At 39.1% G+C, this 21,245-nt stretch overlaps 1 protein-coding gene and 1 pseudogene across 5 annotated transcripts in view; one reads left to right on the top strand and one right to left on the bottom strand.

Annotated features, from left to right (window-relative positions):
• KANSL1 (KAT8 regulatory NSL complex subunit 1) overlaps window positions 1-21,245 on the top strand; it is a 182,789-nt gene that overhangs the window by 43,673 nt on the left and 117,871 nt on the right. For all 5 annotated transcript variants that reach the window (XM_035030393.1, XM_035030394.1, XM_035030395.1 and 2 more), the window contains one exon: window positions 1,762-3,133. In XM_035030393.1, the coding sequence (XP_034886284.1) occupies window positions 1,845-3,133 (1,289 nt within the window). In that variant the 5' untranslated portion in view covers window positions 1,762-1,844. The remainder of the gene's footprint in view (window positions 1-1,761; window positions 3,134-21,245) is intronic.
• LOC118027187 lies at window positions 11,097-11,193 on the bottom strand (annotated as a pseudogene).

Genomic DNA, 21,245 nt, shown 5'->3' with positions numbered 1-21,245 from the left:
CCGATGTGGGACTCGATCCAGGGACTCCAGGATCATGACCTGAGCCGAAGGCAGTCGCTTAACCAACTGAGCCACCCAGGCGCCCCGAAACACTCCTAATTATAAAGAACAAGTTGATGGTTATCAGATGGGAGGTGGGTGGGGGATGGGTAAATAGTTGATAGGGATTAAGGAGGGCACTTCTGATGAGCATTTAGTGATGTATGGAATTGCTGAATCACTATATTGTACATCTGAAACTAAACACTGTGTTAACTACAATGGAATTTAAAAAAAAAGCAATTTAAAAAATAATTGGCTTAGCTCTTTATATAAGTTTCCTTTTGCTGTCTGACCAAATAAGTCCAATGTGATGTAGAAGAGGCAAATGGCCAAGGTTTTTAGCTTGGGCTACTAAATGCAAGCAATGCCATTAACTGAGATAATAAAACAGGGTGAAGAATGTATTGGAAGAAGAGAGTTTTGAGTTTTAGGGAGCTTGAGGATCGTGGGGGTGGGAGTGTCAATTAGTGAAGCTCAGCAAGTTTTTCTGAGTGTTAGGAGGCCTCACTATACAAGGTGGTTATTACCAAGGAAGTGAGTTGAGAGAGAAGAGGGCAGAAGGGACCTTGGTGTCAAGGACATCGGGAAAGGAGCATTTCCAGAAGAATGAGGTGGTCAGCACTACCTAATGCTTCATAGAAGTCCCATAGAATGAGGACTGAGACTTGACCATTGGATTTGATAATGAGATTACTAGTGCCCTTTGCCAGAGCAGTAGGATTAGAAGCCAGATTATGGGTGAAGAGTGCAGAAGCAGCTATTTATATTATTCTTTCAAGAAGTTTTCGGGTAAAGGGGGTGCCTGGCTGGCTCAGTTGGAGGAGCATACGACTCTTGATCTTGGGGTCATGAGTTTGAGCCTCACATTGGATGTAGAGATTAATTAAATAAACTTAAAAAGTTTTGGGGTAAAGGAAAAGAAATGTGTTGGGCAGTTTTGGAGGTGGGCTGTATTGAGGACAGTGAAAGAAGAGAAACTGGATGAAGCAAAAAAAAGCAGGTGTGATACAGTTAAGTTGGTGATGTGAGCTGTCAGAGAAGTGAGAAGCTGATGTGCACTGGATTTTCTGGCAAGAGAAATGCACAGACCTGTTCAGCATACAAGCTTTTTGGTAGGAATGGGGCGTGTCTTACTAATTCTTTTCTGTTTAATTGCTAAGTGTTTGGTTTGATACATTTGCTTTGTTTTATTTAAAGATTTATTTATTTTAGAGAGAGAGAGAGCGCGCCCCGAACAGGGGTAGGGGCAGAGGGAGAGAAGAGGAGGATGTGGGGCTTGATCTCGTGACCCTGTGATCATGACCTGAGCTGAAATCAAGAGTCAGATGCTCAACTGACTGAGGCACCCAGGCATCCCAATACATTTGCTTTAAATCCACTAATTTCAAGAAGTTTTATAGTGGTTTTTTTTTTTTTTTTTTTAGGCAGATGATTTAACTTTAACAATCTGATTCTTTCAGAACGGAACTTCTGTTTTGGCTATTTTCAGTCTGTGGTAACAAGTGACAAAAAAGAAGGGTGGACTTCTTTCTTTGTGCAAGGATTGTCACCTCCCCACCCCCCTTTTTTGAGTATCCAGGTTTCCAGACTAGTCTTAGTGTTTTTCTTTCTGGAGGCAGAGTTTGGATTATAGCCTCAAGCAGTGTTTGTATTAAAAGCATGTGAGTTGTTTTCTAATGTGCATATATTTCTAACTTCCTTTTCTTTTTTCTCTTTTAGTCTGTTCTCTGGGGAGGCAGTAAGGGGCCGTGGAGCTGGCCTCGGCACCGGGAGAGGCTGGACTTCCTGTCTCTCTGTGCTGAATGGCTGCGATGGCGCCCGCTCTCACTGACGCAGCAGCTGAAGCACACCATATCCGGTTCAAACTGGCTCCCCCATCCTCCACTTTGTCCCCTGGCAGTGCCGAAAATAACGGCAACGCCAACATCCTTATTGCTGCCAACGGAACCAAAAGGAAAGCCATTGCTGCGGAGGATCCCAGTCTAGACTTCCGAAATAATCCTACCAAGGAAGAGTTGGGAAAGCTGCAACCACTGGTAGCATCTTATCTCTGCTCCGATGTAACATCTGTGCCCTCAAAGGAGTCGTTGAAATTGCAAGGTGTCTTCAGCAAGCAGACAGTCCTTAAATCTCATCCTCTCTTATCTCAGTCCTATGAACTCCGAGCTGAGCTGTTGGGGAGACAGCCAGTTTTGGAGTTTTCCTTAGAAAATCTTAGAACCATGAATACGAGTGGTCAGACAGCTCTGCCACAAGCACCTGTAAATGGGTTGGCTAAGAAATTGACTAAAAGTTCCACACATTCTGATCATGACATTTCCAGTCCCCTCAATGCAGGAAAACGAGCTCTCACTTCATCTTCTCTTCAGGGGGGTGAAGTGGTGGCATCTGAATCTGGGGACTTGAAGGGGGGTTTGACCAATTGCACTCTTCCACATAGAAGCCTTGATGTAGAACACACAACTATATTTAGCAATAATAGCACTGCAAACAAATCTTCTGTAAATTCCATGGAACAGCCGGCACTTCAAGGAAGCAGTAGATTATCACCTGGCACAGACTCCAGTTCTAACTTGGGGGGTGTCAAGTTAGAGGATAAAAAGCCCCCCCTGTCTTCCATTCTTTTCAGTGCTTTAGATTCTGACACAAGGATAACAGCTTTACTACGGAGGCAGGCCGACATTGAGAGCCGTGCCCGCAGGTTACAGAAGCGCTTACAGGTTGTGCAAGCCAAGCAGGTGGAGAGGCATATACAGCATCAACTGGGTGGATTTTTAGAGAAAACTTTGAGCAAACTGCCAAACTTGGAACCCTTGAGGCCCCGGAGCCAGTTGATGCTGACTCGAAAGGCTGAAGCTGCATTGAGAAAAGCTGCCAGTGAGACCACCACTTCAGAGGGACTTAGCAATTTCCTGAAAAGCAATTCGATTTCAGAAGAATTGGAGAGATTTACAGCCAGTGGTATAGCCAACTTGAGGTGCAGTGAACGAGCATTTGATTCAGACGTCACCGACAGTAGCTCAGGAGGAGAGTCTGATATCGAAGAGGAGGAACTGACCAGAGCTGATCCTGAGCAACGCCATGTACCCCTGTGAGTAAAACCCATGCATAATATCACTCTTGAGAAATGTTAGGGCAAGGGAGAAAGAATGAGTGAATTCCCATCATGGGGAGAATGGGATTCTTTGTATATAGGTGCCTATGTTCCATTTGTTTTTTTTCTAATTTTAGGTATGTGGTTGCATGTACTTGCTAGTGAATAAATGAAAGATATTTCTGGCATAGTGTTGTGTTGCTATAGATGTTATTTATTAAGAAAAAAACCCAGAAGACATCCTGTTTGTAAAACTATATACTTCTTTCAGAATGAAGTTAGATTTCTTTTGGAACTGTATGTAGGATATTTTTTGTAAGTCTCTGGCTTGACTTCAGATTCTCTTATTTCTAGTTAAGTGGGGACAGAAGTTTAGTTGACTTTGTTAATGTCGCTGGAATTTATAGTTGCTTTTATTATTATTATTTTTTTTTAATGTAAACTCCACCCCCACCACGGGGCTTGAACTCACTATCCAGGGTTCAGGAATTGCATGTGCTACTGACTGAGCCAGCCGGGTGCCTCTGTAGTTGCTTTTAGTTAAACTTTCAGCAGAGTGTGTACCCAGTTTTCACTTTTTTTTTTTTTTTTTAAGATTTTACTTATTTATTTATTTGAGAGAGAGAATGAGAGACAGAGAGCACGAGAGGGAAGCGGTCAGAGGGAGAAGCAGACCCCCTGCTGAGCAGGGAGCCCGATGTGGGACTCGATCCCGGGACTCCAGGATCATGACCTGAGCCGAAGGCAGTCAATCGCTTAACCAGCTGAGCCACCCAGGCGCCCCCCAGTTTTCACTTTTAACAGCTGAGATTTCCTTACATTTTAAGGACTAAGAATCAGAAAATGCTTCAGAGTATTTTATAGGTTGCCTCTAAGTACAATCCATTTTCACAACTTGATTTACTTCCTAAATTAAAAGCCCGTCTTTATCAGATTTGAATTTTATTTTTTTCTCAGCTAAGTTTAATTTATTGACATACTTGGGATAAATTTTTCTGGTTTTTCCAAATCTGTTGTTTGGAGGAAAATTCTACACATAAGCTTTGGGTGGCGCCCCAGATTGGCATGGTGAATCCAGAGGTGCTTTACTCATGTCCTTCCCTCCTCCAGTGGCTCCTTACAGATGAACAAGGAAGTATAGTATATCTCCTTAAAAATAAACCAATCTACATTTATCTACATATAAGTGTTAGACTTATGAGAGAGGGAAGCACGAGATGTTGGAAAAGAAGGCCAGGAGAGTTAGCTAGTAGATCCTCTTTCATTTCCCTTTTTGGGCCAGCGATGTTACAAAGGTTAGATTGCTAAAGTAGCGTGAAATAGGTGGTTATGTTGGAATATTTAGTTTTTCCTTGCCTGTAGTAAAAAGGTGACTAAGGTTTTCACTGAAGACTTTGTTGAGACAGCCATGCTTTTTTTTTTTTTTTTTTTTTTAAGATTTTATCTATTTGACACGGAGAGATAGAGAGCACAAGCAGGGGGAGCAGCAGGCAGAGGGAGAGGGAGAAGCAGGCTCTCCACTGAGCAAGGAGCCTGACATGGGGCTCGATCCCAGGACTCTGGGATCGTGACCTGAGCCGAAGGCAGCCGCTTAACCGACTGAGCCACACCCAGGCACCCCCAGCCATGCCTTTTTTAAGCATAAGTAAATCTCCTTTTTTCTCCGTTTTAGCTTATGTTTCTATTTCAAGGGAAAAAGTCTGGATAATTTTGCTCAATTTCTTCCTTGTAGACCTAGTTCATTTTTGTTGTTGTTGTTAGCTTACTGTACTCGAGAGTCCACTTCTATATTCACATCTAAAGCAGATATTATTTCAGAGGCTTGCTACTGCTGTAATGTAGTTATGTTTCTTTAAATGGATTAGTGACTTAACCCAGCTTGCAAATATTTGTGGCATTTTCCTGCTGACTTTACTGCATAAGCCACTGCTTTAAAAAAATCCTGGTTAATGTTAAATATTTTGTGTTTTAAGAGTAATTTCATGAAACATACTGTAGTTGATCCGTTTTAAATTTTATGTACTTCTTTTGTGTATTTGAGAAAAATTAGAATCTATAAGTTTACTGTTTTCAGGATACTTTGTTTTGAAAACATTTCTTCTAAGTTTTGGTAATGTGGGGAACTGTTCCAATTCAGTGAAATCAAAATACCTAAATGAGAACTTTTCTTGTTTCGTGGAATAATCTAGTGATTTGAAAAGACTGCTTAGGCTTAGTCCCTTCACTCACTACTTAATTCTGAGCATTCTTACCACGAAATGGTTTCTTGATTGGAAGGTTGTAAAGTGTAAGGACAGCTAAGGGATCACTTTAGGAAACTTTTTGGAATCATTTGAATCCTCTTGAAATTAAATCAGCTAAGCAATGCTTTAAGAAGTTGAATCTCCAAGTATAGGATCATATTAAAGTAAGGAAATTGGGGCACTACAAGTACTGTGAAGTAAATATACTTTCTTCTCATTATGATATAATTAAATTTAAATTAAAACCACCAATAAAGCATAAATACTTTAAAGTTTTTGTCGAGCAAGGTCACCAGACTGACTCCTAAGGCTGGTATTTAGCCAGTTGTTTTTGACCTTCTGAGTATTTTATTAAAGGTTTTCAGCAATTGGCCAGACTGTGAGAATGGAGGCATTACTTTGATTAAAAAAGAAGAAAAGAGGCAGGGGAAGTGGTTGTTTGGACGCTGAGAAGCCTTTTCTTTGTGATTTAATAGTTCTTCCCAAATCTAACCACATTTATAATTCTTGAGTCCTGTTCAGGAGCTTGACCCAGCTGGTGAATTTCAGCTTTTTTCCCTAAGGTAGCTTAATATTTCACTCCTTTGCTGAAGTACTCCTGCCAGAGATAAAATTGGCTAGATTTAGTCTAGGCAGCCATGATGAAGATATTTAGCAGAGGAAGCTGTTGAAATGAATTGTTTTTAAATGATGGTGCTTAAATTACAAGTGGATGGTTCTGTGAAAATAACAAGCCTTCACCAAGAATTTATTTGTGTTTTTTCTTCTTTCCTACCTCCAAGAGGAAAAACAGTGATCCATTGTAAGTCATAGGCACATGCTAGCAGTAGTGGAATGATTGACTTTTATATGTTATTGAATTTTTGGCAAATTGTATATTTATCATCATATTATACTTAGTTTACAGTTAGTAAATTCTGTATTTCCAGATGAGTTATCTTAGAGAAGTTCTTTCCTTTTTCTTGATTAATTTTTTTGGGTAACTGATTTTATTTAGCTTAAAACTGTTGTTACACCTTTTTATTTTAAACTCTTTTTGGAAAATCATCCTAAAACGTTTCATGTATCTTCCTGTCTTGGTACATTAATTACTTTTGAAATTCTGCACTATACTGGGTTTGACCTGTATCATTGTTTAGTAATATCACTGTGGAAGGAGCAGGAATTTAAACATTATCTTCTTGATGTAGGGACGAACTGGCAAGGAAGGTATATGTTTCAGCAATCACCTTAGTTTTTAATTCTTAACTGTAGAAATAGAAATAAGAGCATTTAGTTATCTCTTGTGTACACAGTATAATTGTTGAGTATGTGCATGTGTGTGTGTGTGCGCGCGCGCACATTCTCTCCTTTCCACTTTAGTTTTCCTTTATACTACTCCCTCTCTTTTCCCTTTAAGAGTTTTCTTCTGCCATTTTGTTACGAATTCCTGGGCCGATAATCTCATTTTTGCTAAATTTGGTTTTCATTTTCTTTGCCCTTGTACTTACAAACTTCTATAGTAAGTACTTGCTGTTAAGAAAATAATTTTTTTTTCAGATATTCTTTTTTTTTTAATTTTTTTTTATTCTTATGTTAATCCCCATACATTACATCATTAGTTTTAGATGAAGTGTTCCATGATTCATTGTTTGTGCATAACACCCAGTGCTCCATGCAGAATGTGCCCTCCTCAATACCCACCACCAGGCTAACCCATCCTCCCACCGCCCCCCCTCCAGATCCCTGTTTGTTTTTCAGAGTCCATCGTCTCTCATGGTTCGTCTACCCCTCCGATTTCCCCCGCTTCATTCTTCCCCTCCCGCTACTTTCTTCTTCTTCTTTTTTTTTTCTTAACATATATTGCATTATTTGTTTCAGAGGTACAGATCTGAGATTCAACAGTCTTGCACAATTCACAGCGCTTACCAGAGCACATACCCTCCCCAGTGTCTATCACCCAGTCACCCCATCCCTCCCACCCCACCCCCCACTCCAGCAACCCTCAGTTTGTTTCCTGCAATTAAGAATTCCTCATATCAGTGAGATCATATGATACATGTCTTTCTCTGTTTGACTTATTTCACTCAACATAATACCCTCCAGTTCCATCCACATCGTTGCAAATGGCAAGATCTCATTCCTTTTGATGGCTGCATAATATTCCATTGTATATATAGACCACATCTTCTTTATCCAGTCGTCTGTCGATGGACATCTTGGCTCCTTCCACAGTTTGGCTATTGTGGACATTGCTGCTATAAACATCGGGGTGCACGTACCCCTTCAGTTCCCTACTTTTGTATCTTTGGGGTAAATACCCAGTAGTGCAATTGCTGGATCATATGGTAGCTCTATTTTCAACTTTTTGAGGAACCTCCATACAGTTTTCCAGAGTGGCTGCACCAGCTTGCATTCCCACCAACAGTGTAGGAGGGTTCCCCTTTCTCCGCATCCCCGCCAACATCTGTCGTTTCCTGACTTGTTAATTTTAGCCATTCTGACTGGTGTGAGGTGGTATCTCATTGAGGTTTTGATTTGGATTTCCCTGATGCCGAGCGATATTGAGCACTTTTTCATGTGTCTGTTGGCCATTTGGATGTCTTCTTTGGAAAAATGTCTGTTCATGTCTTCTGCCCATTTCTTGATTGGATTCTTTGTTCTTTGGGTGTTGAGTTTGATGAGTTCTTTATAGATTTTGGATACCAGCCCTTTATCAGATATGTCATTTGCAAATATCTTCTCCCATTCTGTCGGTTGTCTTTTGGTTTTGTTGACTGTTTCCTTTGCTTTGCAAAAGCTTTTTATCTTGATGAAGTCCCAATAGTTCATTTTTGCCCTTGCTTCCCTTGCCTTTGGCGATGTTTCTAGGAAGAAGTTGCTGCAGCTGAGGTCGAAGAGGTTGCTGCCTGTGTTCTCCTTTAGGATTTTGATGGACTCCTGTCTCACATTGAGGTCTTTCAACCATTTGGAGTCTATTTTTGTGTGTGGTGTAAGGAAATGGTCCAGTTTCATTCTTCTGCATGTGGCTGTCCAATTTTCCCAACACCATTTGTTGAAGAGACTGTCTTTGTTCCATTGGACAATCTTTCCTGCTTTGTCAAAGATTAGTTGACCATAGAGTTGAGGGTCCATTTCTGGGCTCTCTATTCTGTTCCATTGATCTATGTGTCTGTTTTTGTGCCAGTACCATGCTGTCTTGATGAAGACAGCTTTGTAATAGAGCTGGAAGTCCGGAATTGTGATGCCGCCGGCTTTGCTTTTCTTTTTCAACATTCCTCTGGCTATGCGGGGTCTTTTCTGGTTCCATACAAATTTTAGGATGATTTGTTCCATTTCTTTGAAAAAAGTGGATGGTATTTTGATGGGGATTGCATTGAATGTGTAGATTGCTCTAGGTAGCATTGACATCTTCACAATATTTGTTCTTCCAATCCATGAGCATGGAACGTTTTTCCATTTCTTTGTGTCTTCCTCAGTTTCTTTCATGAGTATTTTATAGTTTTCTGAGTACAGATCCTTTGTCTCTTTGGTTAGATTTATTCCTAGGTATCTTATGGTTTTGGGTGCAATTGTAAATGGGATCGACTCCTTAATTTCTCTTTCTTCTGTCTTGTTGTTGGTGTATAGGAATGCCACTGACTTCTGTGCATTGATTTTATATCCTGCCACTTGACTGAATTCCTGTATGAGTTCTAGCAGTTTTGGGGTGGAGTCTTTTGGGTTTTCCACATAAAGTATCATATCATCTGCAAAGAGTGAGAGTTTGACTTCTTCTTTGCCAATTTGGATGCCTTTGATTTCTTTTTGTTGTCTGATTGCTGTGGCTAGGACTTCCAATACTATGTTGAATAGCAGTGGTGATAGTGGACATCCCTGCCACGTTCCTGACCTTAGGGGGAAAGCTCTCAGTTTTTCCCCATTGAGAATGATATTCGCTGTAGGTTTTTCATAGATGGCTTTTATGATATTGAGGTATGTACCCTCGATCCCTATACTCTGAAGAGTTTTGATCAAGAAGGGATGCTGTACTTTGTCAAAAGCTTTTTCTGCATCTATTGAGAGGATCATATGATTCTTGTTCTTCAGATATTCTCTTAAATGTGTTCTTAGTAGTGTTTTGGGTACCTGGACATTAGTTATATAAACTTCTCTTTTCTAAAAAAAAAAATATATATTTTTTCTTAACTGTTATTTATTTATTTTTTTTTTAAAGATTTTTTATTTATTTATCTGAGAGAGAGAATGGGAGACAGAGCATGAGAGGGGAAGGGTCAGAGGGAGAAGCAGACCCCCTGCTGAGCAGGGAGCCCGATGTGGGACTCGATCCCGGGACTCCAGAATCATGACCTGAGCCGAAGGCAGTTGCTTAACCAACTGAGCCACCCAGGTGCCCTGTTTTTTCTTAACTGTATAATATTATAGGCTTATCTTGGTGGTCATTATAAAAAGAATCCTTCATAGGGGCACCTGGGTGGCTCAGTTGGTTAAGCATCTGCCTTCGGCTCAGGTCATGATTCCAGGGTCCTAGTGATCCAGTCCTGCAATGGGTTCCTTGCTCAGAGGGGAGTCTGCTTCTCCCTCTTCCTCTGCCCCTCCCCCTGCTTGTGCTCTCTCTGTCTCTCTCTCTCAAATAAATAAATAAAATCTTTAAAAAAAAAAAAAAAGAATCCCATAAAATGTTTCATTAGGACTACTGAAATATATGTTGTTTTATATATATTACGTATATCTTTATATTACACAGTGCTTTCTTTATAAGGACCTCAGGGAGAAAGATACACAACCAAGACTGATTTTTTTTCTTAAGTTTTTAAGTCTGTGTCTATTACCTGGATGCTATAATTTGTGTTGTTCACTAGGTTTCTATTGTCCCGTTGGCTTTTGGAAGTTTAGAGCCAAGCTTGTAGGTCTTGTACCTTTTTTTAAGCCTCATTCTTGGCTTCATTTTGTTCTCCTTGTTCTTGTTTTATTTTCATGCTTTTATTTCTGGCCTAATTTATGCTAACCTGTGTTTTATTTGATAGCCTCCTGAAGTCTGTTTCCGATCAAGGTTGGGTAAAAATAAACTAGATGTTTGGTTTAATGACATTAAAGAAATTATTTGAATTTTGGATTATCTTGATTGCAGTGACTTTTCTTCTGGGGGAATTTCATCCTCTTGGAATTGTTAATAAAGATTTCAGTGTATACCGAATTACTTGTGTGTTTGTAGGTTTTGTTTTTTAGGTATCAGGGAATGCTTTGTGTTGTAGCTTCCTATTTGAATTTATTAAGTATACACAAATGATGTTGCCAGAGGTGGTAGTCAACTTGATTTGTCCTTATTCTGCTATTCGTTATCCTTTCATAGAATGATGGAGTGAGAGTAGTATTAGCCAGGAGAACTAAGTCATATCTAATCCGTCTCTGCTATAGACTAGCTATAGGGCTAGTTTTTATAATCGAAATGAAGGAATTGACTAGTTAACTTCTGAGGCCAAAACTACTTTAAATTGTGACTATACTATCTTTAAATAACATGGATTGATGGAGCTGTTCTCAGCACTGTTTTTTGTTGTTGTTTTTGTTGTAGTTTTTTTGTTTTTGTTTTTTGCATTTGGGGAAACTGTGAAGCAAAAGTCCCTATAAGTCACTGGTGTAACTTGAAGCAAAACGGCCTTCTTGACTTGTGACTTACAGCTTTGATTCTTTTAATGCCTGTGTGTGTGTGTGTGTGTGTGTTTTGTTTTTGTTTTTTTAATGTGGAATGCTTCACGAATTTGCGTGTCTTCCTTGTGCAGGGGCCATGCTAATCTTCTCCGTATCGTTCCAATTTGTGCTGCCGAAGCAAGCACTGTTTTGTTTTTTTTAATAGTCCACTAAAGTGACTATACTGTGTGGGGATACGTACTTGAGAATAATTCCATTGTGTTCTTATAGAACTTACTTCAGAGGTGAATAAACTCATTTGTGGAACACTTTTGATTTAATGCCCCTTGTTTTTCTGCTAACCTGCATATGACATCCAGTGGCAGAAATAGGAGCTTCTGTATTTTTCCCCTTTCCCTCTCCCTCCTTCCTTTTTTCTAAGATATGTAGACAGAATTTATTCTTGGTGTTTCTTGAGTGATTCTGAAGGAAGGAAGTTAGGCAACAAGGAATTCGGGGGTTACCCATTTGCTGCAGATCTAGTTGCTATAGATGTTTTTTTTCTGTGGCCTTGTGACTGGTGTTTTCATTCTCTAAAATTGAGTGAAAGGACTCTTATGGTAGTACTGAAATGGCCATAGAATAAGTATTTACTAAATGAGCAAATGTAAAAGAGGCAAGAGATGAGGTAGGTGAATAAACGGATTATCTTCAAGTATACTTTAGATAAATGGTAAGACAAAGATGAATATTTAGAGCAGTGCCTAGCACACAGTAATATAAGGCAAATATTAGATGACGTAAATGAAACAGGAAGAGATCACAGCTGGTTGATGCAACTGGGAAGAAAGGACATTAGAAAGAGCCTTGAAGGGTGGCTAGGATTTTGGTACGGAGTTTTCTTTTGGTTGTGGCCGACTGAGGTCAGTATAGGCAGAAGGCACAGTGTACAGTGAGGACAGAGGCTAAAAGGCATGGGGCTTTGTTGGCTGGACTGGGGTGTTCTTTTGAGACCTAGCAACATAGGTAAGAGTGATAAATGTAGTATAAAGAGGAAAGAGAAAAGCTCAGATGATGCAGAAGTAGAGTTAGTGGGACTTTATTTTTATTTATTTATTTATTTATATTTTAAAGATTTTATTTATCAGAGACAGAGCGAGCACACAAGCAGGGGGAGTGGCAGGCAGAGGGAGAAGCAGGCTCCCCGCTGAGCATAGGAGCCCAGTGCGGGACTTGATCCCAGGACCCCAGTGCGGGACTTGATCACAGGACCCTGGGATCGTGACCTGAGCCGAAGGCATATGCTTAACCGACTGAGCCACCCAGGCGTCCCAGAGTTAGTGGGACTTGATTAACAGTGGATGTGAGGGGTCGGTGAAGGAGGGAGTATGATAGATGGAGTTTCAAGCCGTGGGTGATTGTAAGAATACATTTTGCAAAATAACCCTAATAGCACGTGAAGGTCCAGGTTCTTTACTCGTGTCTTAAAAATGAAATTTCTGTATTCCTTTGCACATTCCAGCAAGTGTTAAAAAATCAGGAAATGGGCTTCCAAGTAATCCTGTATAAACAAAGTGAGGAGTGGATCTGTATCTCAAAGCCTTATTTTGGAGACTTTGAAATGGATGAATTCATTTATCAGGTGTATTGACTGCCTACTGAGGTGTGCTAGATGGTAGGGGTATATAGTGGTGAGTAAGATACAATCCCTGCCCTGTCCTTGTGGACAATATAGGTTAGAAAGAGAGACTAATTATTTAAGCAAGTAATCATATAGTTAATGATGTATTTACAGTGGTTGTGGGTGCTACAGAAGTGAAGTTCAGAGAGCTTTGAAGGGTGCATATCAGGAACATCTAATTAAAATGGGTGGGGATATTATAGCAAGTATACTGAAGAAGTAACTTGTAAGCTGAGACCTGAATGATGAAAAATGATTGGTGGTGAAGAAGGAAGAGTGTGCTACAGACTGAGGAAACAGCATATGCTAAGGCCTTGGGAATGGGAGGTGCTTGACACTTTCAAAAACAGGGCACAGTGTAAGGAGAGTGATGAGAAATGAGCCAGAGAGGTAGTTAGGGGCCAAGTCATATCGGTGTTTTTGTTGGTTATCTCACATTTAAAATGTTAATTGTGGAGCCAATGATGTTTAAACATCTTTGGATTTTTTTTTTTAAACCTCTTGTAATTGTGTGAAGAGCAAAGTGGATGTAGATTTTGGGAGACCAGTTAGGCTATTGTTGTAAACCAGCTAAGAGAGAATGGTGGACTCAGACTTCGGCAGGAAAGAGTGAGAGAATGGAATATTGGAGATAGAGTGACTAGAATTTGTGATTGATTGGATGTGACGAGTGGATGTTGAGAGAGAAGGAAGAGGTATTATGAGTGATTCCTAGGTTTTTGGCAGGAATAACTAGATTGAATGGCTATGCTGAGATGAAGGAACAGTTGGAAGGAGGTTATTGAATGTGGTGGGCACCTGCCAATTTTCATTTAAACATTTTTGGCTGTTGGGTATACCCAGAGGTTTCAGTGTCATTTGCATAGCACCCTGTTAGATTCCATGTGCATGATAAATTATTTTAGTAGAAAAGGGAAAGCATGGGACCACATTTTATTTCAAATGAATAGTAATCTTTTTTTTTTTTTTTTTTTTAAGTAGACTCCACGCCGAGCAAGGGGCCCAATGTGGGTCTTAAACTCATGACTCTTGAGATCAAGACCTGAGCTGAAATCGAGCCCGTTGCTTAACCGACTGAGTCACCCAGGCACCCCTCAAATGAATAGTAATATAATTAGTTTCTCTACTCTTTCCCTAAACAAAGATCAAAACAGACTAATTTGCAGGCTAGGCAGAAATTTATACCTCAGGTCATGTCCTTTAATATCTATCAGTTCATTCTTTTTTTTTTCCTATTTCCCATTGTATACCTGGGGAAATTATGCTCTTACATTCAATGTAAAGAGAACATTGAGTCTCTAAAATTTTAACTAATGGGTGTAGTATATAATATATATAAAGTAAATTTTACTATTTTGGATTCCCCGTAATGCTTTGTGGCCACTTCAGCCTGTTTGATTTTATATTTGTTTAGTTACAAAGAAGGGTTTTGCATTGAAGTGATGAACAAAGTTGTTTTGAAATCAATTTCAATCTGATAAAAGTGTCTGGAGAGTCTTTTCCTCAAGTAGAATATCCTGGAAAGTTTTTGGTCAAGTACAAATGTTGCAGGTTGCCCTGGTAACCTATTTAGTAGCATTGTAGCAACTGTATAGATTATACTCAGAACTCTCAGGTAAGAGGATTTGTGGAGAAAAGGTTGGGGGGTTGGTGAGGATTTGAGGAATGACAACCAGGAAGGAGGGGTTATATTCAATTTTAAATCATTTTCAGGTTGTTTTACTTTTGCCTAATAGAGGACATGAGCCAGGGGATTAAATGAGAAGCGTGTATGTGTAGTAAATGGTTTTTTTTGCTCACCCTTTAATCTTTTTTTCCCATTTGTTCTGGCACTTGATGCATCCTGGGAAAATAGAAACTGGGGGATCCAGAACTTAGGACCATTGGGACTAAATTAGTATGAAACCTGGGAGATCACAGAACCCCGGGGGGAGGGGACTGACTGAAGTGATTTGTTGGAACTAGGGAACAACATTTTTAACCTACTTTGCCTAATCAGACAACAGAGTTGAAACATGTTAGGAAAAAAATAATAGCTTACGTTGGTTGAATATTTCTGAGGTGTAGGCAGTGTTGTAAGTGCTTATACTTACTAACTTATTTAGTTCTCACAATACAATGAGGTGTAGGTATTATCTTAGTTTTACAGACTGAGAATGAGAAATGAAAAGTTTAAGTAGCTTGCTTAATGTCTCACAGCTAACAAGAAATCAAGGTATTATTCTAGGCTGTTTACCCACAGCCTGGGCATAAACACTGAGCTGTATTAGTGGAAGCAGAAGCAAATTGCCCTTTAGACTTTGTTGATGAAAAGAAATCTACCAAACATAATGTAAAATAGGGCATTTAACTTTATATTCAAGAGACTTTATAGTAATATTAAGTAATTTGGTAATAAATTTTGAGGAAAGGTAAATAGTCTGTATCTTAACCAGATACACTCTTTGGCCTGCAATAACCTGTTATTCGTTTCTTGTATGGAATAGAGGTTGGATGGGTTGGGAGGGTCATTTTGCTAGGGCAGACCTAGCATCTGGGAAGTGGCTAGAGTGACTTCTTTAAAAAAAGAGAAGGAAACAAGAGAATTAGTATGTATTGATTACACTTCCTATATGTTAGGTGGTTTACATTTGGTATCTTTTTTTTTTTTTTTAAGAATTTATTTATTTAAGATTTTATTTATTTGAGAGAGACAGCGACAGAGATAGCGAGAGAGAGAGCACAGGTGGGGAGGAGAGGGAGAAGCAGTCTGCCCGCGGAGCAGGACACAGGGCTCTATCCCAGGACCCTGGGGTTATGACCTGAGTGGAAGGCAAACGCTTAACTGACTGAGCCACCCAGGTGCCCCCTACATTTGGTATCTTATTTAATCTTTAAAACATTCATATGATGAAGGTGATATCTCCATTTTACAGTTGAGGCCCAAGACTATAAACATGTTACATAATTTACTTTAGTGAAGATAAAAAGCTAGTTCTTTCTTGCTGCTCTTTCTATGAGTATTTTTCTACTGAACTGACTGGGAGGGAGCAGAAAGAAGATTCTGTTTCCAGAAATGGAGCAACTTGAAGGGACATTGCTCTTTAGATGCCTCTCTGACTGTACAGTACACTGGTGGGCATGGCACTGATCATGAGGCATGATGGGAAGGTGTTTCTCCTCTACTATAATAAATAATCCAGAGAAGTGACCTAGTTCATAATTTTTTAAAAACATTTTTGACATTCTAAAGGGATGATTTGTATTTTAACTTATGTGGAAAAATCCTTATTTCCCCAGTTGCTGGAAAAAGAAGTCTTTTAAAATATGGAAGTATTTTATGTTCTTTTTCCTTTAGTCTTGCATTGTGCTTATGACTGATATATGAATTATAAGCATGTCCTTAGTGTTTTTTGAAGTATTTTCCTCAAAAAATCTTTTTCTGGTGAGTCTGGTTATTATAGGAAGTTGAAAGGCATAAAACAGCAGTTAAAGAATATCCTGATTGGTTTTTCCACCCACTTATCTGGGTTTGTGTTGTTTTCATGTCTGAGTATGGAGTTTATGATTAACATTCAGTATCTTATTTTTATTGATTTGATAATCACCAGAAAACTTGAAGGGTGAACCGGAGGTTATTATTTTTCTTAGCATTTGTGGGATTAGGGAGCAATATGGTAAAAAAGTTCTACACTATTGTTGAGAATTGTTCATTTTAATTTTGTCTTTTAATCTTCCTAGGTTCCTCACTTACAAAGTCTAAATTACACCTTTTTGGAAAATGTCACTTGTTGTTTTGTAGTGATGAGACCCAGACTGGGATGGGAAAGAGTTTTATCACTGTTAGGCACTCTGTCCATCTTGTTGAGGTATGCTGAGCTGCTGAGCCGCTGAGCCGCTGAGCGATCCCTCATGGAGCTCATCCTGCCTGTATTTCCATAGGGGGTCTGCAGACTTGGTCCCGTCAGGGAGTTAGTGGCAGAGCTGCAGCAGCAGTCTGATCACTTGTTTCTTTCATGAGGCAACCTGGTGCCAGTGTGTATACCTGCAGTAACTGTCATTTTATTTTTTTAATTGTGTTCCACTTACGGCAATGCAGAAATCTGAAAGGAAGGTATGGACCCTGAGAATGGGGGATAGTGAGAGAGTGAAGACAAAGGGCTTTACCGTATGGGTATCCTCTTTGCTGAATAAAGCTGTTGCTGAATAAAGCTGTTTATACTTTGGAAATAAATATCCCTAATGAAAAACAGTCCTCTATATCTGCCCTCCCCCCCAAGCAAAACAGGGGCGCCTGGGTGGCTCAGTTGGTTAAGCGTCTGCCTTTTTCTCAGGTCCTGGGATCGGGCCTCGAGTCATTGCTTCTCTCTTTCCCTCTGCTGCTCACCGTGCTTGTGCTGTCTTGCTCTCTCTCTCAAATAAATAAATAAAATATTTAAACAAAAACCCAAAAACCAAATAAGCAAAACAATAAACATTTTTTCATTTTTTAAAAGAAAACAATAAAAAGTTCTCTTTTATTCCTGTTTCTTTCCCAGAAATAATTGATTAAAGGCAATTACAGATTGTAAAGTTCATTTATATAGAATTAGAGACCAGTTGCCCTTTGACACTGTCAAACATCAAACGTGGAGTTTTAGTTACTGCCTAGATGCATAAAGTTAACATAGATGACTCTTTCTTTGATTCATTCAATTGCCTTTCATAGAATTTTACTCTTGAGAATGAAAAGATCTGGGTTTTTTCTTAAAAATTTTTCTTCAGATCTTGAGAGTTTTAAGCTGAGTTGCTGCAACCACTGTTTCTCTAGATTTCCAACTGGGTGAAAATGTTTTTCTTTTTAAATTGGCACTTGTCCAGCAGATTTTTCCACCAAGTATTCTTTGGGCACACCCTTTGCATAGTGAATTTTGCAAGATCTTTATTCACAAGGCTGGAAGACAGGCCAATCTTCTCTTTGTAAGATGAAAACAAGAGTGAGGCTTGCTTAAGACTCATTTTGCTTCTTCCCAGCTGTATTTGAAATTGATCTCTTATGCAAATACATTCAAGCATTCACAGAAGAAATTTGACTTGGAAGTTTTAAGTGGAAAGGCTAATTTTGTATTTGCAGGAAGTTTGCTTGGTGCAGTGATTTTCCTCCCAATTGAGAATTCTCTTAGTTTGTTCTTAATCATAACTTGATAGTAAGTAGATCTCAGGCTTGAGAGGTATGAGGTGACTTTGATATTTTCAAGTGTACATTCAAGACATGATGTGATATGTATATAGAGTTGACCCTTGAACAACATGGGGGTTAAGGATGTCGACCTCTCGTGTAGTGGAAAATCCACATATAGCTTTTGACTCTCCCAACACTTAATTACTAATAGCCTACTGCTGACTAGAAGCCTAAGAACATAAACAGTCATTTAACACATAATTTGTATGTAGTATGTATTATATACATAAGCTGAGACAGCAAGTAATGAATAATAGTAATTTAAATAATAATTGATAAGCTAATAAAGTAAGCTAGAGAAAAGATAATGTTATGGGAAACAATAAGAGAAAGTACTGTACTGTATTTATTGGGAAAAAAAAATCCATGTATAAGTGGACCTGTACTCTTCAAACCTGTGTTGTTCAAGGGTCAGCTGTACTTGGTTTTCCATTTTATTAGGTGCAGGAAGTTATTGTTTGTTAATGTCCAAAGCAGTGTTAGATTATTTACACTTACATGCTTTATTCTAAATAGACAGTGTAATGGTATTATTAGATGAGACACATTTCCTTGATTTCATCCATAAACATTAAGATTGACTGAAAAACTTGTGGAAGGGTGAGGTGCAGTATTGCTCTTAGGTGTTTCCCAGCAGGCCCGCCTTCCAAGAGCTAGGCCTTATATTCCCTTAACAGATAGTCCTTCAACAGGTATAGAAGTTACTATAGTTGATAATCTGAATAGAAACTAGTATGTGTCATGATTAAGGATAGTCTAAAGTGTCCCTGTGGCAATTCCAGAAAAGGTGATCCAGAATTCCCTAAGCAAAGAATAATAGATATAAAAATTTTCAAGGTAATTCTTAATTATTTGGAGCCTAGCCTTTCAAGATCATCTGTCATCAAGATTGACTTTGCCCCTAAAGGACAAGGGAAATACTTCTCTGATAGTAAAATAAGGAATGATGAAAACACTTAAGAATTGAGAACTTGGTTCCTGTCTTCAAGGAGTAATTTACTGGACTTGATTTTTTTCTCCCACATTCAAGTAGAAAAGGAAGCATTAGAATGGCAGTGAACGCCTTAATTGTAATTAGATGCATGATACAGGCATTAAATGCTGAGATTTAGGAGGAAAGAGTGATTACTTTGGGCTAAGATGATCAGAAACCCAGAGAAGAGTGGAACTTTAGTTTGATCCGAGATGACACTTAGGTTTCCAAGAGGAAATAGGATGTTTCAGATCTAAGGATGAGTGACCTCAGGTGAGGATGTTGTGTTGGGTAACAGGGAAGAGAGCCATCTGCGACTAGTGCAGAATCACTAACATGGAATGGCATGGTTGGAGTGCTGATAAAAGAATCTCTGATAGTGATGTGGGGTGAATGGATTGGAAGTGTAGGATGGTTTGGAAGCCAGGGTAAGACTTATAGGCAAGTAACCTATCTGTGAGTAAAAGTCTTTTGAACCAGAGTGATGGGCATAAAATGGAAAGAAAGGTACAAATGCAAGACTGATGAAATATAGAGCATTCTAAAGATTTTATTTATTTATTTATTTGAGAGTGAGAGAGAGCATGAGAGGGGAGAGGGTAAGAGGGAGAAGCAGACTCCCCACTGAGTGGGGAGCCCGATGTGGGACTTGATCCTGGGACTCCAGGATCGTGACCTGAGCTGAAGGCAGTCGCTTAACCAACTGAACTACCCAGGTGCCCAAAATATAGAACATTTTAAAACTTATTTTGGGAATAGGCACAAATTTGTCATTTACAGTTGAGAAACGTCAGGACAGAGAGGTCAAATGACCGTGCTAAGAATTATTAGGTTAAGAGTCAAGGTTGTACTAGAGTTCTTGACTCCAAATCTAACGTATTTCATTGATTACACACTTTTTTTTTTAAGATTTTATTTATTTATTTGAGAGACAGAGAGCAGGAGAGGGAGGAGGGTCAGAGGGAGCAGACTCCCTGCTGAGCAGGGAGCCCGATGCCCGACGCGATCCCAGGACTCCAAGATCATGACCTGAGCCGGAGGCAGTCGCTTAACCAACTGAGCCACCCAGGCGCCCTCATTGGTTACACACTTAAGTAAACTTTTGACATGACTGGATATTCATGTTAGAAAATTAGCAGAATATTGATGGAACTAGGGGAGGCAAGAAGGAATATGTATTAGTGCGTGGGAAGGGAAAGAAATGGAAGGAAATTACTTGGAGTGTAAGGCCTTTCGTTGGGAGAAATGTTTCTCTGAGAGGATTGACTGTATGTAGCCTTTATGTTTAGCTCTTAAAATTGGTTTTCTTTTTAACTGAGATATAATTGACATACAGTATTATGTTAGTTTCAGGTATACAACATGATTCACTATTTGTATGTTTTGCAAAATGATCACAATAAGTCTGATTAACATCCATCACTAAATTGTTAAAGAATGTTTTTTTTTTACTTGTGATGAGAACTTTTTTAAAAAAAGGATTTATTTATTTATTTACTTGAGAGAGAGCATGAGTGGGAGGGGAGAGGGAGAGAGAATCCCAAGTAGACTCTGCACTCGCCCAGGTAGACTCTGCACTCAGGGCCGAGCCTGATGTGGGGTTCCATCCCATGACTGTGAGGCCACAATCTGAACCGAAATCAAGAAGTTGGATGCCCAACTGACTGTGCCACCCAGGTGCCCCTGTGATGAGAACTTCTAAGTTTTAGTTTCCCAACAACTTTCAGATATGCAGTACTGTGTTACTAGCTCTACTTGCCATGCTATATATTGTATCCCCGTGATTTATATTTTTATAACTGGAGGTTTTTACTTTTTGACTCCTTCACCCATTTTGTCCACCCCCAGCCTTCTGCCTCTGGCAACCACCAATCTGTTCTCTGTATCTATGTTTTTGTGTATGGTTTGAGGCAACATTTTAACCCCCCCTGGCTGCCAGTGGATAACCAGTTATTCCTAAACAATATATTGAATAGAACATTCTTTTTATATGATTAGAAATAGCACACTTTTATTGTAAACAAACTCCATATATATTTATGTTGATGTGTTGTCTCCTGTTTGATGCAGTGTCAGTTCCTGCATGGATGTCAGACTGTTTGAATTACTAAAGCTATAATGAATTGTAATATAAGGAATACTATAATAATATAATGAATTAGTAATATATAATAAAGTAATATAATGAACTACTAAAGCTTTAAATGGATAAAATATATACTACTTGCCATAGCTTGAAATATCTGATAGAGTAACTGCACTCTCCTTTTCCTTAAAATTATATGTATATTTTTGTGAAGGTCTTGCTCATTATCTTCTTCCATATGAATTTTAGAATCCGTTTATCAGCTTCCTTTAAATCCTGTTGGGATTTGGATTGGGACTGTTTTGTGACTGTACAT

This window comes from Mirounga leonina, unplaced genomic scaffold (assembly GCF_011800145.1).
Source record: "Mirounga leonina isolate KUSES-001 unplaced genomic scaffold, KU_Mleo_1.0 Mir_364, whole genome shotgun sequence".
In the NCBI taxonomy this organism is placed as follows: Eukaryota; Metazoa; Chordata; class Mammalia; order Carnivora; family Phocidae; genus Mirounga; species Mirounga leonina.
The sequence above is the reverse complement of the archived record's forward strand: the minus strand, read 5'-3'. Positions and strand labels throughout refer to the sequence as shown.